General features: G+C 31.6%; 2 protein-coding genes across 2 annotated transcripts; one reads left to right on the top strand and one right to left on the bottom strand.

The window, feature by feature from the left end:
- Window positions 1-6,294: 6,294 nt before the first annotated feature.
- On the bottom strand, window positions 6,295-6,811 carry LOC112526470. The gene has a single exon (XM_025136752.1). It carries the CDS (start codon window positions 6,687-6,689, stop codon window positions 6,408-6,410), a length of 282 nt encoding a protein of 93 aa, XP_024992520.1. The 5' UTR covers window positions 6,690-6,811; the 3' UTR covers window positions 6,295-6,407.
- A 6,052-nt stretch (window positions 6,812-12,863) lies between these two features.
- LOC112526849 lies at window positions 12,864-16,226 on the top strand. Its single transcript, XM_025137272.1, has 3 exons — window positions 12,864-13,035; window positions 13,776-14,560; window positions 15,314-16,226. The coding sequence occupies exons 2-3, from the start codon at window positions 13,821-13,823 to the stop codon at window positions 15,798-15,800; spliced, it is 1,227 nt and encodes a 408-aa protein (XP_024993040.1). The 5' UTR covers window positions 12,864-13,035; window positions 13,776-13,820; the 3' UTR covers window positions 15,801-16,226.
- Window positions 16,227-17,505: the final 1,279 nt, after the last annotated feature.

Here is a 17,505-nt window from a genome sequence, read left to right as displayed (position 1 = left end):
TCTCTCTCTATTCTTCCTGTTCTCATGATAGTGCCTTTACTTTTCCAATTAAATTACAACCATCAAATGCCTACCTTGAACCCCTAATTTGTTCCACTCCGAATGAGGTTTTAAAAGTGGATAAAACCAAACCGAACAAACACAGTATGCTTAACTCGAAAGTAATATCTGGTATAGGGTGGTAAATTTGTATCAAACTAAAACCAGCCAACATGGTATTAACCATATCAACTACAGTTTGTTGGTACCATTGTACCAAGTATGTGAGCTTGGCTGGTATATGGTACTGGAAGTTGTATACCATAACAGTACCATAGTACCGACTTATTTGTTTATTTATTAAACTTTTTGTATTTTTTATGTATTGAATATGAAACATTGTAACTTTAATTATCTTGTTTGAATACTTGAATGTTTGCAATTTCTATTTCTTGCAATTAAAACATTTAAACTTCATGTGTGTTATCAGAAAACTCAAAATGTCATTTAAAATATGAACAAAATGACAAGTTTTTATATATGTTACTTGAAGTTATAATCGATACCAACATGTACCAAATGAAATACGTTGGCACCACGTACAGTTGGTTGATATATGGGTATAGGATTTTGTGTACCAATTATAATTTGTTGGTATACAGTACTAGGGAAAGACATTTGGTACCGTACTAAGTCCACCCCAAATCTGATATATGGGATGTACACAAATGTGTTCTCTACTTTACAAGTAGAATTGTTGTTTTCATGAAAACTCACTACTTCTAATGGATAAACCAAAATCGGGCCTTCCTACTCATTGTCTTATGCCTCGAGCGTTGCCTTAATAAGTTCAATACTGAACCGGTAATGAATGTCGTTCAAATGGTATATTTGTTGTTGGTTTGGAGCCTTTGAGCAAATGTTTTAGAACTTTAATTGTTTTTTGAAATATAATTGAAGGATAAATATCGCTTTTTTTTTAATATGTAACTTGAAAGTAACTGATAATTTTATGCGTAAACTAAAAAGAAAACCCTTAATAAATAAATCATCACTCTCATTTCTATATACAAAGAGTGGGAATTTTATGTCTTTATTTGAAAATCATTTTAAATATTAGTGTTGTATAATGACAATGAAAAACTAGTTTTTGCAATAACAACAAATGTAAGGTGTGATTGGTCATTGGTTCATAAAAATCAAGGTTTAATATCATGACAAAAGTTGACCACCTACAAATTATATCATCAATTCAACGTTTTATTTATTAATAACATGTATCTATTCAATGCATATCTTGAAAGATTTAAATGAAAAGGAAAAGACGGTCAGTTTGCAAAAAAAAGTGAAGTCATATGTAAACGCAAACAAATACATAATCACAAAATGTGTCGTATCAACCAACCTGAGTCTTTTTTTTTGAACGTGTTATATCACATGTAATTTTACTTTATAATCACATAAGATCTGAGTCTACTATTTAATAAATTTTTGTTAACAATTTGACGGCAGGCCGCATCCATAAAGTAATAAACAAAGAATTAAGTGATGATCTGTTTTCAACATATTCAAACGACGACAACTTCAAATATTTAGAATCTTTTAAAATCCAATAATTAAGGCCGAACATTGTATCTTTGTTTTTGTAATTATATATTGTAATAAGAAAATCATATAAAATTAATATAACAACCATAATTATGGATTATTTTAAAATATTTAACTGTTTATTTATGGTAAAATAGAAAAAGAAAGAAAGAGAAGAGAAATTAGATTTTAGAAGGCGACAAAAGCAGGATGTGGTGGGGGATTCATGATAATGCTGGGTGGACTACACATACGTCCTCTTTGACAAAAACACCCCTCCTACTCCTACCCCTACCGCACGACAACTAAAATTCAATTCAATTTAACTGTTTTACAGACACGACACTTTATAATTAGTCGAGATACATCCGAACACTCATAGTTAACAAAACAAGAGATTAAAATTTAATATGAAAATCATATTCATCAAATGTTAATATTTTATTTTAATTTTACTGTGTAATACACACTTAAAATAATGCTAATTTATACTCATTTTAATATTTATTTAATTCATGTCATGATTAAAGTTAGTGTTATTATGAATCAATGTTTATTTTAATTTTTATTTTTATTTTTATTCATAAAATATAAATAAATTCAAATTTGATGAGCCGCTTACCACAATTTTTTTAAACCATCACCAATTTATTGGAAAAGATTTAGAGGTTGTTTGGGATTTACTTATTTATAATGCTTATCGACTTATTTCAGTCTAGTACCGCCAATAAACTATTTTTTGTGTTTGGGTTTAAAAAAAACTGCTTATACCGGTAATAAACAGTTTTTGATAAGTCAGTCATTGTTAACTTATCAAAATCAACTTTTGACGGATTACAATTTTAACCTTATGAATTCAGCAATCTTCCCACCCCGTCTGTGAAATCACTAATTAGAAACAATGGATTTCCCTAACGCTTTCCCTCTAATCTCAAGTTAAACACCTGATTCTAATCAATGGATACCTCTTGTTAAACCCATGATACCTCTTGATTAATCAAATAGATTGAACAGCAAACCTAGATTACTGATCGAGATCAAAATGGTTAAGAAATTTTAGAGAGATCAAAAGAGGATGAACAGGTGAACCACCACCACCGTCCTTGCAAAAGAAAACCAGGAAGACCCTCTGCGATTTTTAATCTCTGCAAACCCAAAAACAAAATCGAGTTGGAGGGTTGAAAATCGATAACCAAAAACAACCCCAGTTGGAGTTGAAGCAGTAGTGGTGGCGGGGGAAGAAAACAGATCAATACCTAAGAAAGGGAGAGAGAAGACAAGGTGGGAAAAATGGATATGAGACATGGGGAAGGAGATGGTGGTTCACGGCGGTTGGAGGTGGTGATGGTCTTCACCAGGAGATTGAGGGGAGAAGGGGATGGAAGATTGTCCTTTTTGGTATTTTACATATATAAACAAAATTTGTCAAACACTAAAAAATAACTTATCAACTTATTGTTTTTTGGTACCGTCATAAGCTAATCCAAACATTTTTTACAAAACTTCGGTTTGATACCACATAAGTTAATAAGCACTTTTACAAAAAAAAAACATAAGTTGTTTTAAATAAGTAATCCCACACACCCCTTAAAGTCCATGTATTCTGCTAATATAAATCTAAAACCACATGGTTTGTTGGTTAAGCAGGAGGTTGTCTAGACGTTGCCAAAACCCATGTAACCATGAAGGTTCACCTACGACGACTCCAGATCATTCGTGGTCCTCCAAATTCCCATGTTTACCAAAAAAAAATTAAAAATCGAATCATTTAAACAAATTTGGTTCAACTGAAAATGTAACATTTAGGGATTTATGCTTAATCCAAGGTTAGTATCTTTATTTAAATAATATATGAAGTAAGACATCAAAATACAGATGGGTCCAGGTTTGCTGATTTTTGGGATCAAATGAAGAACCATTTGTCTAATGTGGGCCACAATTGTCTAATCAACTACAACCCCCCATTCATCATGAACCAGGTCTTGGAATTTTTCTTTTTCAAAATATAATATTTTTATATTGCAAATAAACTTGACACATTGTTCTCACTTTTGAACCCCAGGCCTCCTGGTTGGCTGGACTCTATAGGAACCTGAATACCACTAGACCAAAAGTCTGTTGGAGTCCCATTTATAGAAAGATTCAAAGGGATTTCACGTACCGATGATGGAGGACTCTTTATTATTGATCAAGAGTGGCTGTGAAGGTTGAAGAAGCCCATTTGTCACGGCCTGCGATTGGAATAAGAACACCCAAAAAGTGAATGCAGGATCGTATCCTGCAATTAGAGTTTCAGCTGAGACCCGTCAAATGCTCGACATAACTAAAAAACCGGGTTCTGGATTCTTCTCTACACAAGGTTCCTACAGAAGTGGCAGCACTTGGGAGTTGGGATCAGCTATTCGGGAAATCAACCATGGCTGCATTCAAGATCCAAAACCCGTGAATGACTATGAAACTTGACTATTGGTTCAGTTTTGACCCACTCAATCTAACACCCTTTCAGAATCACTACAGAATCCCGAAAAAAAAAGAAAAAAAAAAAGAGGAGAAACCCATTCTGAACGTATTCATCTAAAGGGATTTCCGAGTCTTAATATGTCTTATGTTAACCTACATGGTAATTGACATCATCTTAAACTCGAGGACCATCATTAAACTTGGTTTTCAGATTACACATAAACCAACATTCGTGCAGAATTACATGAAAAGGGAATACGCATTTTACAGGACTCTGATTTCAGATCAAAAATCCCTAGTACAATACTTAAGTTTCTTTTTGCCTTCATGTTCCCACAATTTGTTAAAATATATTCCTGCATATTGTAGTGTTTTCTTTCTTTTAAATGTTAAAAGATTAGTGGTTAGTTTTCACCCAAAAGCCAACTATGGTTTGGAATACCAATCATTTCCACATCAAATCCTAGAAGGTGGTGGCAGTTGAAAGTTGAAACCGTAAGGGACATATTCACCCTTCATGTTCTAATCCATCCTGGTACTGCTGATCTCTAGCTCACCAGATTATTAGTTTGCCAAGGTGCATCAACTAGACAAATTTTATTGGGCATGAGGGAAGATGGGATGTGTAAATAGCAAGAACGAACTCCAAGTGCTAGGCTTTACCCATGGTTCGTAAAACCCTACATCGACATTAACCTATCTTTCCAATTTTAATTTCACCATACTAATTTGGTTGGTTTTCCATTAAGCACTGTATGGATTAAGCTATTTGTATAGATTGGAAAGGTTTTTGTTGAGGAAAGTTTTATCATAGATGGAATGAGCATGTTTTTTAATTGGGAAGGACATGTTAGGGAAAAAAAACTTGGCTTTCTACATAAAGCTTCCCCTAGAAACTTACTGTATAAGCTACTCTTTATATCATTAAGCCACTACCAAACAGTCATATATAGCTAACCGAATAAGCAGTAAGTCTCATTTAAGCTGCTAACAAACAGACTAAGTATGCTTGTGTTGTTTTGTGCCCTTTATTTTATTTCCCATCCTGCCAGGATCAATCAACTTATAAACAAGTACTCATTAGCATGGTTATCAAACCAGAATAGATGTGAACTAATCGAGCAGTACCTGTTTCATGTTCTTCAACTCAACTAGTACCACTGTGGACAGCTACAGAAATCAGGTTTCATCCTCCTAATCCCTATCCAAGCTTTTATTTAAGACAAAAAAGAGCATGATAAATTATTCCTGTTAAATGGTATAATGTTAGTGATTAAGGATCTCTGTATGCAATTGTAGTCTTTCTAGGACTAATTATGGGAGAGAGTAATCACTTCCCAACTTTAGCATGGAACTTATTTAAATGAATGGCATGGGTTCGAGCCATGAAACAACCCCTTCGTAAAAATGCAACGAAAAGAGACTGCACACAAGGCTGTCCCATGCAACTCCTGCAAAGACAAGGAAACTTGGTGCACCAGAGTTTACTACAAGACATCGAAACAGAGATAGAACAGATAAACCGACACCAAGACTAGATTAATAACAGGTCTGCAGAGGTACGAGAAGAAACAGATTATCAGACAGATAGATCTAGTAATGTAATGATTCAACCTCATGCACAGCTGAAGCTCTCCAAATAAATCATAAAAGATTCATTGATAGCCAAATAAGAAGTTAATATCCAGCCAGGAGACTTGATCTGATACTGCAACTGACAGGGATCAAAGGTTCATGGTGCAGAGTCTAACAGTGTCAAGAAAAAACCTCAGATAATTGAACTTAGCAGAGGGTTCGGTTTAACACAACTTAAATTCACATGCCTACTTCCTAGAAGCATACGTTCCTGCATTATCATGATAAATCTCAAGAAAATTTATCCAGTTCCTAGAATCCTAAAATCAAGTCCCCTTTTCAGAACATGATAGCAGAAGTAAACATAACTAGTCATGGATAAGCCAATTAGCTCAAATTTTACACACAAAAACACATGCATATTAGTGTTAAAACAAAGTTATCTGCAAACTGGTTGACAGTTCCATAGAAAATTTCTTCAAATTCGTAGGAACCCCAAAAATAAATAACCCCGTCACCAACTAAACTTTTTTATAGAGAAACGATGATCATTCTCCTAAGAGCTCAAAGTTCAAACACTGAAACACGTACGCTCATGTGAGCATCTTCACAACATGAGAATCTGTAATGAAGTTTGATTTTAACAAATTAACAGTGATTAGCAACCTATGAGCTCAGATTAAGATAATATCCTAATGAAAAACAAACTCATATTATCAAGACTGCATCAAAATGAAATGAAATTCACAAAATGAAAGTTTTTAGTGAAGCATAGTTAGATACAAGTGCATGTGTATTTGTAAACTTTACACAGGGGGAAGCTTATCAGCATCGGGTTCATGATGAGAACCATCAAGGAAGATGACAGGTTTGGTGAGTATAAGCGGACGATCTTTAGCCTCTTCATCATCATCTCCTTCATCAAATTCATCGTGAGAGGTGCTGAGATTGATGCAAGAACAGCGTTCGAGTGAGGTGAAAAAGGCGGAGGCGACGCTGTTCCCAATCCAATTAGCCATCCGATCAATCTTGTCGCAAGATATCATCCCACAGGCGTTGTGCTCCATTACTGTCTGATTTGCTTCCATTTCAATCCAATTTTTGATTCAGAAGGTGTTGATATGGATTACGAAGAAGAAGAAGAAGGGGTCTGAATTGGGGATTCCTTGCTCTTTGCTCGTAGATTCTAGAATGATACCTCCCTCTCTCGTACTTTTCACCTTTTGTTTGTTGGTCGGCCTTTTAACTCCTTACTTTTTTTCTTTCTAAATAATATGAAATATTTTCATTTTTTATTTATCAAAGTAAATTGCATAAAAAATAACCTATTTTAGTTTGATTCTTATTTTGGTAATATAGTTTTAAAACTTTCATTAATTAATTATTATGTTGATTTGACAAGTGATATGGTATCTAACTCAGTATTATTTATTAATATGGTTAGTGACATGAATTTCTTTTAATCTAAAATTAGTCTTCAACAGGTTATCCGGATACTTAAATATTTACAATTTTACATCTTAAGTACCAAAATATAAGTTTTTGAAAGTATATTTTACTTAAAATATGAATCAAGTTAAATTACGTTAATTTTTTTAATGCAATTTGTCCTTATTTATTGTATCAAACTCTTCCTTTCATATAACTCTTTTTATGTTTAGGTTATTTCTAAAATTAAGTAAGTAAATTCTTAAATATACCCTTAATTAATGTACAAATATTAAAGAGTTGTGGAGAAAGGGAAATAAAATAAGGATAAATATGTAATTTAGCATAAAAAAGTGTAATGGTTACGCATCTCATTCGATTTAAATACTTCAAATGTGAAGGAAATATTTTGTTTTAAATAAAATTTTTGTAGCTATCGTCAATGTTATTATAAGTATAAGTAGAGAAAAATATGTATTATATAATTTGGATTTGATAATAACGTTGATGATATCTATAATCAATTGTCTTTGTCCAAGTGATTAAGACATGTTTATGATCATATTAGCCGGTATCGACTTCTTCTTTGACAAGTAAAATAGAAGCGAACCAAAATCAATGTTTTGGTCAATACAAGTAGGGATTCAAGATAAAATCAAAACCCTGTCATTATATGTTGTAATCTATAATATCGACTTTGATGCAAAATCGTATATCTAAGACGCATGTGTATTTACTCACACAAGTGTTGAACACATTTCAAATGTTTAGTATATAATATCTTTTAATACACTCCCAAGAAAAACATTAATATATATATATATATATATATATATATATATATATATATATATTTGTTTAAAAGTGTAAGTGAAGGGGTATTTAGGTTTAGGGGCAGATGGATTGGGTTTTGTTTTATGGGAGATTGAGGCCCATAAATAAACATTTCTTAAGCCTTGTCGTCGTCATTGTGTTTGTTGTGGTAAAGAGATGTAAGCCCAAAACAGAAAAAAAAAATATATAAATATCTCCCAACCCAGCCCCCTCACCTTTTACTTTTTACTTTTTACTTTTTACTTTTTACTTTTTATATCCACTATCATAAATTCATAATTCATAAAATATAAATCAACAGCTTTCATTAACCATTCAATTTCAATACCTCATCTTAAGAATTCTGTTTTGAACAATAGTGTCTTCTTGGTAAAAACATGTTGCTCAACTTACGAAGGATCTACCATTTCACTTTTATCCTTTTTTCTTATTATTTTTATAAATATTAGTTTCTATATTTCCAAATTTTAGTTATATCGATATGATCCAAATTATTACAAGTCTTTTGAGATAATAATTCAAATATAACATAAGCATGTATGTCTATAAACCGTGTGACATGGATCGCTATGTTCAAATCCATCCTTTGGAAGGGTGCAAATTCTCAACCCCATGGCTTTGGGCATTTTTTTTTTTTTTTTGGGAAGAATTGGGTGTGAGAAGGGTCCTCTGTTTGCTTGCGGAGTAAGGAACAAATCAATTGATTTGTAAAGCTTCTACATAAATAATTAAAGGTTCATTTCTTGCAATCAGGTAGTAGTATCGCTTGAAAATATATATTAGGACCTACCTTTACTTAATTTTAGTATCATTTTTTATATCATTTATGCATTGTTTGACAAACATAAACTAGCTTATTTTTTTTGTACATATTTGGATGACCATAAGTTAGTTACATATTTTGGAAAGCTATGAATTGTAGATAATAAAAATATGTTAAATGATTCGAATAAAATGTTTAACTTAATTATTAACTAAATATTTTGGAAAGCTATGAATTAATTAGAATACGTGAGGTTGACATTTTTATGTTTATTCATATTATATTTAATAGTTATTTAAAATCATAAACTAATAGATTTTTTCTAAAATTTGTTTTAACAAATCTAAAACTTATAATGTATATAATAATCATTTTGAAATTCTTTTAATTTAACATATTATATTTTTAGAAATTTCTTTAGTTATATTATTAAACATTGTAATTGATAAATTTTTCAAGATGCAATTTTTGATCATTTTACATGTTTATAAGCTAATTTTTGTCAAACATTTGTTCATCAACTAACTTATCAACTACCAGTTAATTTGTAATTATGAGCTAGCTTATCAACTAGTTTATCAAGCATAGCATTAAAACCTTGATATTTATATGAGATATATTTAGGTTGTACTTAAATTGTAATTTAGTGAAATTGATGATATCCATTTTGGTCAAAATAGGTTGCTTGTAACATTTCAACTCTTACAAATCCACGAAGCTTGTTTTGAAAGAATATCATCTTTAAAAAACAAACATTAATTTATAATAAGCTAAATTATAAACCATAAAAACGAAAACAACAATAAATTGTAAATCATAAGAATGAAAACAACGACAAATTATAAATATATGGACTAAAATTGTGATTTAGGAATAATTTACAAAAAAATATAAGGAAAAGAAGAAGATAATTTCTAGAAATAAGAAGATGGTGTTTGAAAATGTTTTCTAATTTCTATGGATGATGAGTTGCTTAAGATTCTTGTGTTGGATTTGTTTGTTAGTTTCATTGGAGATTCCAATGAGCACCCATTGATTTTTCTATTCCCATCCCACCTAATCCTAAACACTTAACTTTTACTCATTTCATATTTTATTTATAATTAATATAAAAACTTGCTATTATTCTTAAATGACAAAATAGATGATATGTTTATATTGTTTTTCAAACACTAGAATATTTGATGAATCATATCTTTATTCAAGTTTATTAACATAAATTAGTTGTAATGAAATTTCCCACACCCTTCCATTAATATCAGTTATCGAGTGACTCAAGAAATTTTCTATCATACTGATTGATGTTACTATAAACTCATAGGCTGTTTGACAGTTGCTAAAATGATTAATTGATCGAAATAATTAAGAGACTCTCATGATATAGTGCAAAATGAAATATAATTGTTTGGTAATTGTATGAAATTAAGGCGTTGAATGGTTAAGGGAGGCTCATGATACAAAATCATTCAGATGGTTTTAAAACCATTAAGAGACAAACTTTTTTTTGTCAAATAAGATTCACTTCTTAACGATTCAGATGCTACCTCTTAAATTATTAATAGGTAAACAAACGACCCCTTATATAAGAGTGATGGAAGTTTTTCAATTTCAACTTTACGCAACGCAAGAGCTCTATAATCTTTTTTTTTCCAATGTTAGTAAATATGTTGGAAATACCCCACAACATTAATTATCTTTTGGTATATTATTAATAACAATATTAATTAATTAAATGGTACATAAATCATAGAAATCTTTTGGAATAAATATTATATTTTCAAATAATGTTTATGGTAAAAGAAACATACAATTTTTTTAAAAATGTAACTATTACATTTTTAAATTAATAAAATGATTATTTTTTATAATAACTAAAAGATTTTTCTATTTGTAATTAAGGGAAAAATAACAAAACAAACATTACTTTTAAAAATAAACATTTATTTATGTAAAATATTATTTTAAGACGGATAAAGTAGTAAAGACGGAATTGGTTGTAAGTCATGGTTGTTGTTCTACCACAAAACGACAAAAACCACACATCACGTCACGTGTGTGATCTGTCCCACCCTCCAAATACGGTAGTCGGGTTTTTACTCAACCCGACCCGAGAACCGAAAAGAAAAGAAATCTAAAATCAACCAATGAAACAGTTTGCTTCCAAAGGTGCATAGTCATAGTCCTTATCCTTATTTGCCACCTCATCTATCCTTCTTTTGCCACGTGCATGATGACTCTGATATTTTTATCAATAGTTTTTTACTGAAAAGCAATAATTACTGTCGTATGGATTTAATGACAACCCATTTTTGGAAATAACAATATTTCCAAATTCTATAACTTTTTTTTATCATATAATAACTATATATATATATATATATATATATATATATGATAAATGCAATAAATAAACTTATTTACACCATTTTTATCTTTGGTGAAATTTGAATATCTGACTTTTAAATGCTACGATACCGTTAAGTCAAATGCTCTTTAGTTAAAAGAAAAGGAGCTACTTGGGATTGGAGGAATGCCGAACGCATTGCAGACATGCCTTTGGATGAAAAAAAACATAATTTTTAATTTAAATTCTTAAGATTAATTATATTGTTAAGATAATTTAATAAAAATATGATAAATTAAATTAAACCTCCTTAATGGTAATAATCAAAGAATATTTTTTCTTTTGACTCTAGAAATTTAGAAAATTAAATTATACCAAAAATCTAGTCAAAGATATATAATTTTTAAAAATTTAAATAGATAAATCCAGATTAATATAAAATTATGATCGATACTACAAGATGTTTGACATATCACAAAATTTATAGTAACATTAAAAATTTGAAGTTGTTGTATTTGATTTTTATTATAAGGATCAATGACGACCCTCTCCTAAAAGGAGAAGAAGAGTAGGAGCAAAAACTCGAGTATACGATTTTCAAATTCCTAAAAAATTAGTCTTTTATGATTATATCGGAAATAATCCGGCCAAAAATATTACTTTGTCAATTTCTGGATTTATGGGTACACAATCTGTTGAAAACAGTTCTAGATCTGGGATACAATTTGACCCTAATCAACCGACTTGAAGATACCTCTGACATTATTTGCGAATAAAGTCGCTCAAACTGAGCTAGGAGCTTGGATAAGCTTCTATCAGACTAATAGGACATGCAACTCTTATAAAAAAAATTAGATATCATACTTAGAAAAATCTAATCAAACAAAAAGAATGATACGATAGTTTCTTGTATTCATATATTTCCAACGTGTACAAAATATTTGTTTCTGATGGTATTTCCTTTTTCTTTTCTAAATTTTTTATGATATTCAATTATTAGTTTGCCACAATAAATTAAGCAAGCTATTTTTTATTATCAGTCATTTGATAGTATTTTCAACCCAAGTGATTTAACTTTTAACCTATGATCCAAATTGTTTAAATACATATTTTTTTCAATATGTACTTGATTCTAATGTTATGAATCATTTTGAGGATACTGATGCTTTTACACGAGATCAATAAACTACAATATGGATTAAGAGATGTGAAATACACACTTATAAAAAGTTAATTTAACATAAGATTGCTATGAAGCATGGGGTCAAAAGACAACGCCTCTTACAGTGGTTGTACTAACTGATTAGAAAGTGGGGTCAAAGAGGTAGCACCACATAACTTAAATGGTTTAGGACAAGCTAGTTCTCACCTTCGAGCTGCTTTCTTTCCCACCGTAGAACTCCAATCAAAAGGGGTTGCACTATATAAAGTTACGAAAGGCAAACCAAAATTCAGATGCTTAAGTTCAAAAGGCCAACTGGTGTTTAGAAAGATAACACCATAAGGCTATTTGAATTTTAGAAGATTAACAGGTTTTTAGTCAAAGATATTAAATAATAATTAATTGATCGAAATTATTTTTCAAATCTTGGTCAAAACAGAAAAATGAAATTTTCACTCCTTTAATTTAAATTGGACCGAAAATTTAGACTTATAAAACAATGAACGCATTATATTATATGAAATTAAATAATTATTTTTATTTTTAATTACTATTTAAATAAACACTGAGTTTATTTTGTCAACATAAAATTAATGTTACAATTATAGTATACATGTCATCAACCAAAAATTATCAAACACCAAATTCTTAGTGGATCTATTTCTATATATTTAAGTAAAAGAAAGAAAAAAGAAAAAGGAACCAAGAAACGACGTCGTCCAGGAACAGAAGAAGTGGGAAAAGTAGATAAACAATAACCGAAAATAAACCAAAAAATGGAATGAAAATTCATGTTCCAAAGAATGGTGATTCAACATCATCATAAAGCTACAAGATTCAATCCACCTTCATAATTTCACACTCAGATCTTCACAACCCCTTCCACTTTCCCATCAATATTTGGTGAGATTCCTTACTTTCAGTTTCCTTCTTCTTCCTGATCTTTATATCTCCACTACTGTTCATATATTGCTTCTATAGATGTTATAATTCTTGGCTGATTTTGCTTTTTTTATACAACTTCTTCGTGAATTACCAATTGCCCATTTGTTAAATTCGTAGTTTTTCGAGACGTATTTGTTTAATTTGCATCAAGCTGTTCTGTAGCTTCTTCCATCGCATTAACTGTTTGTAAACATCAGATCTTCTCTTGGTGTTCTTGTTTCTGGTTCAATCTCTCTTTATTTTGACCAAAAATCTCATATCTTTGATTATTTGGTTCTAAATTTTTGTTTCTGATACTGGGTTTCTCAGTTTAAGTTTGTTGATTTAGGGTTCTTGAGTTCCCATTTGAAAAACATCATAATTTCTCGTTAATTTCCATTTTTTTTTGAGGTTTTAACTGAAATGAGAGATGAATTTAGGCATTTGAAGCTAGATTTATCACTTATCCAAATCCTTTTTTCTGGGTTCCTTTTGGTGACTTCAATTTAGGCATTTCAAGATTTCTTTAGGGATCAATTCTGCCATTCCTTTGCTTTCTTGACTTCATTTGGGAAATATTACCGACTGTTTTCATATTTATCCACAGTTGTTTCAAGAATCACATTAAGATTTGTGTAATTGTTCATCTTTTGTTTGATTATTTGCAACATATCTGTTATAGAATGCAATTTCTCATCTAATCAAATGGTAAACTTTAGGTCTATATATGAATCAATATGATGTATTGATGGAATGAGTGAGTAATGGCCGCAGCCGAAGCACGAGCAGCGTGGCAACGAACCGCCAACCGTTGTTTCGTCCAAGAAGATGCGAAAAGAGCTCCCAAATTAGCATGTGTTCCTCCGGCTTCTTCTTCATTGACTAAACTAGTTGACACTAGACCTACTACGAATGGGTTGGACGATTTTGCCCCTCCGAGCGCCAACACTGTGTATTCAAATCTTTCTCCGGAGTCGAGATGGTGGCTTCAATCGCAGTCGAACTTTATATACCAAAAGGGTTTGACTAACGAAAAAATCAACACCTTCGAGGCCGGAAATTCTCATCAATTTGTCGACATTATGGATTCTCAATCAACTGTGAAGGGCGATCATGTAGGGGAAGAAGAATCATATGAGTTTGTGGAGATGGATTCTGTTGATTGCTGTACTGTTTTGAAAGAACTGGATGAGTTCAGTTTGGACTCGGAGTTTCCTCATTGGATGGAGAACGAGAAGAACCACGAGCTGCCATGGTGGCGGATGACCGATAAAGGTGATCTGGCTTCGTTTGTTGCAAAGAGATCACACGATTTCATTGAGAATTGCGATCTTCCGCAGCCGCAAAACAAAAGTTTTAAGAGAGACCCACGTGCTAAAGATCAATGCCTACACAAAAAAGATGAAATCTTTACCACATTCGGGATTTCGAAGCCACAACAGCACCATTGTCAAACTCTAGAAACCGTTCACGACAGGCATAACGCCAGTTCAGGGCCGGTCAGGTATAGCTCGCATTTTAAGGTCAAACTGTTTGGTTTTAAGACTAAAACAAGATCGGTTTTATAGTACGCCAAATAAGTTTAAGCATCACTTTATAGGACTTTAAAGTTTTGAGGATCAAACAATTGTGAGTTTGTGTAAAAGCATCGGATCATGATGTCGTGACTTCTTTTGGGGATCTTCACAAAATTTTTAGGACACTTTTGAAAATTCTGACACTTTGGAGAAGTGTCATATGAACACATATGTTGTTTACAGGATACTTGTTTTTATAATACTTTTTCAGATAATATCATATAAAAAGATTAATCAGCTGTTTATTTCAAATATATCCTGTTAAAACGTCCAAAAACGTTTTTCAGCCTATAGCACCACCTTTACATAGGACGCATAATTGTTCATCTTATAAAACAATCTATTAGAATATTTTTGACGGATTTGGCGTTCTATAGAATGCATAATTGAGTCCTATAAAATGGTTTGTTTAGGACATTTAGACAGAGTTGGGGTTCTATAAAGCGGATATTATTCTTGTAGTGTTAAAGACTTTTAAGGTCAAACTATTTACTTTTGAATTCTGTAGTTATATTATATATATGAACTCTTTAGATGTTGTGAAAACATAGATTACCATGTTGAAGTTTTCTGGTAAACTCTTCAAATTTGCAATAAATGACGCACCCAAATTGAATTATTAGCAACAAGTTTGACCCAAAATGTCATTGATTTGTACTTCTCTTTTCGAATCTTGTCAGCCCTTTAAGTACACAGAGCGGTGATGCCACGGCTCATGAAGGTTCAACAACTCCCGGGATGGATCCAGCCAAATGGAAGCTACTAGAAGCTCTGCGCCATTCTCAAACACGAGCAAGGGAAGCAGAAAAAGCCGCAAAACAAGCTTACGCAGAGAAAGAACATGTCGTGAAGCTCATCTTTAAACAAGCATCTCAGTTATTCGCATATAAGCAATGGCTCTATCTTCTACAACTCGAAAATCTTTATAATCAAATCAAAACCAACAAGATCACACCCGTCTTCCCGGTTTCTCCATGGCAAGTAGCTCGCAAAAAGGCACGCAGAAATTTGCCCCCGCCATCTGCCAAGAGGAAAACACGACCCAAAAAAGGTGTTCCGAGTTGCAAACATGATATAGGCACGTATGCTGTGGCTTTTGCGGTCGGGTTAGGGCTTGTTGGTGCGGGTTTGCTTCTTGGGTGGACTGTTGGATGGATGTTCATCTAGTCATCATCCCAGTGTCGGTATGCCACTCCGGAACCAACTGTACTACACCCTAGTGGCATATTTGTGTCAGTATATCATCCTGGAACCAATTGTGCTACACCCTAGGGCGTGGCATGGCAGGTATGTTAGTGTCAGTATACCATCCTGGAACCAACTGTGGTTGCTATGCCCGGGGGCAGTGGCAGGTATGTTTGTGTCAGTATACCAACCACCATCCTGGAATCACCAGGGTGCCACCCCTGGGGCCGTGGCAGGTATTTTAATGCAATTGTAGTGCCTAATGTACAAAGTTGTTTGCTTCGAATTGTTAGCTAGTCGGTGTATAGCTATGGTTTCTGTATCGTTTTGTAACGAGTTTGCAGTTATGTTCATCATGTGTGACATCTCAAATATTGTGAATCATATCAGTGGTTTTTAGATTGAGAATGATATGAAGTTATGCTGATTACCGTCGGTTCTTAAATTAGGTATGATTCGTTTTAAAGCCGTGATCGGTCGATATTATTCCAAAACCGCATGACGCTCGTCGGTCGATCGAATTTCGTGGTTTGGAAGTGTGGACTTGCAAAGACCCTACCGTTTTGTTTGGTGATGAAACAGGGAGTTATTGTAGGTCCATACTTGTGGACTGTAGTTGTTTAAACGACATTTATAGAGGGATGTAGATGTAAATATTACATAATCCAAAGCTAATTTCAAAACTTTTAAATTAGGGAATTAAAAATTAAAAATCTTTAACTTTAATATTTTTTTTTTCTTTAATTTAAAGATGTAAAATAATAAAACAACTTCTTTAAATTAAATTAAAATAAAATTTTATTTATCTTCTCGATTGTTTTTAACATTTAAAAACATATTTTCCTTTTACAACTTTTAATTTAAAGTTATTTGTTTTTAAATTTGGAAAACATTATTTTGTCTCTTATTTTATCTATTTTCTGTTTTAGAGAATATGTGGACTCAACATATTTCCAAAATATGAAATAAATTTTAGACACAAAGAGAGAGAGAGTTGAAAACACATTGAATTTTAAGGATTTTTTTTCCAGATTTGTTTACATTTTCTTTAAATTTTTTATTATAAAGAATATGTTGGATAAAAGAAATCTATAGAATCTCTGACAAACTTTTAAACAAAATTGAGAGAAAAGGAAAAAACATATTTCACTCATGACATCAAATTTTAAAGATTTTTCCAAATATATATTCTCTTGTTTTTATTATTTAAAACTATATTTTAAAGAATGTGTTAAATAAAAAATCTCCATTTTATTTATTTTAAAGAATGTGATGGAATGCTCTTATGCCTTGTTCTTTTACGAATGAGAGGAAAGAGAGGGAAATTACGAGAAAGTAAAAAAAAAACTTGTTTTTAAAACTTTTTTAACAGAAAAAGGAAAAAAAATAATGATAAGTTTTCTTCCAAAACTTTCCTTTCAAATGCGAGAGGAAATGGAACCAAAAGACATTAATTTTTTATTAAAATTAAAAAACTATCCAATCTTTCATTCTAAATGATATAATTTTAAAAGGCATATTGATAAAGAAAAATCCTTTTTATTTCTCAATGTTCAAGAACATGAAAAAATATTTTCTTTCCTACAATTTGAAAACACAAATAATTTTTTTCCTTCCTTTTTCTGTCCGTCTCAAGAACACATGGTTAATGTTGTAAATGCTCCGAAATCCCCATTTTCTCTCTCAT

Source organism: Cynara cardunculus (assembly GCF_001531365.2).
Source record: "Cynara cardunculus var. scolymus isolate 2C chromosome LG 14, CcrdV1, whole genome shotgun sequence".
NCBI lineage: Eukaryota > Viridiplantae > Streptophyta > Magnoliopsida > Asterales > Asteraceae > Cynara > Cynara cardunculus.
This window is presented reverse-complemented; position numbering and strand designations above follow the sequence as displayed.

What these genes read in the sequence shown, in the direction of transcription:
- LOC112526470 (XM_025136752.1), bottom strand. Translation starts at nt 6,689, where the DNA reads ATGGAAGCAAATCAGACAGTAATGGAGCACAACGCCTGTGGGATGATA.
- LOC112526849 (XM_025137272.1), top strand. Translation starts at nt 13,821, where the DNA reads ATGGCCGCAGCCGAAGCACGAGCAGCGTGGCAACGAACCGCCAACCGT. An exon ending in GCCAGTTCAGGGCCGGTCAG is followed by an intron (nt 14,561 to 15,313) that starts GTATAGCTCGCA and finishes GAATCTTGTCAG; the next exon opens with CCCTTTAAGTACACAGAGCG.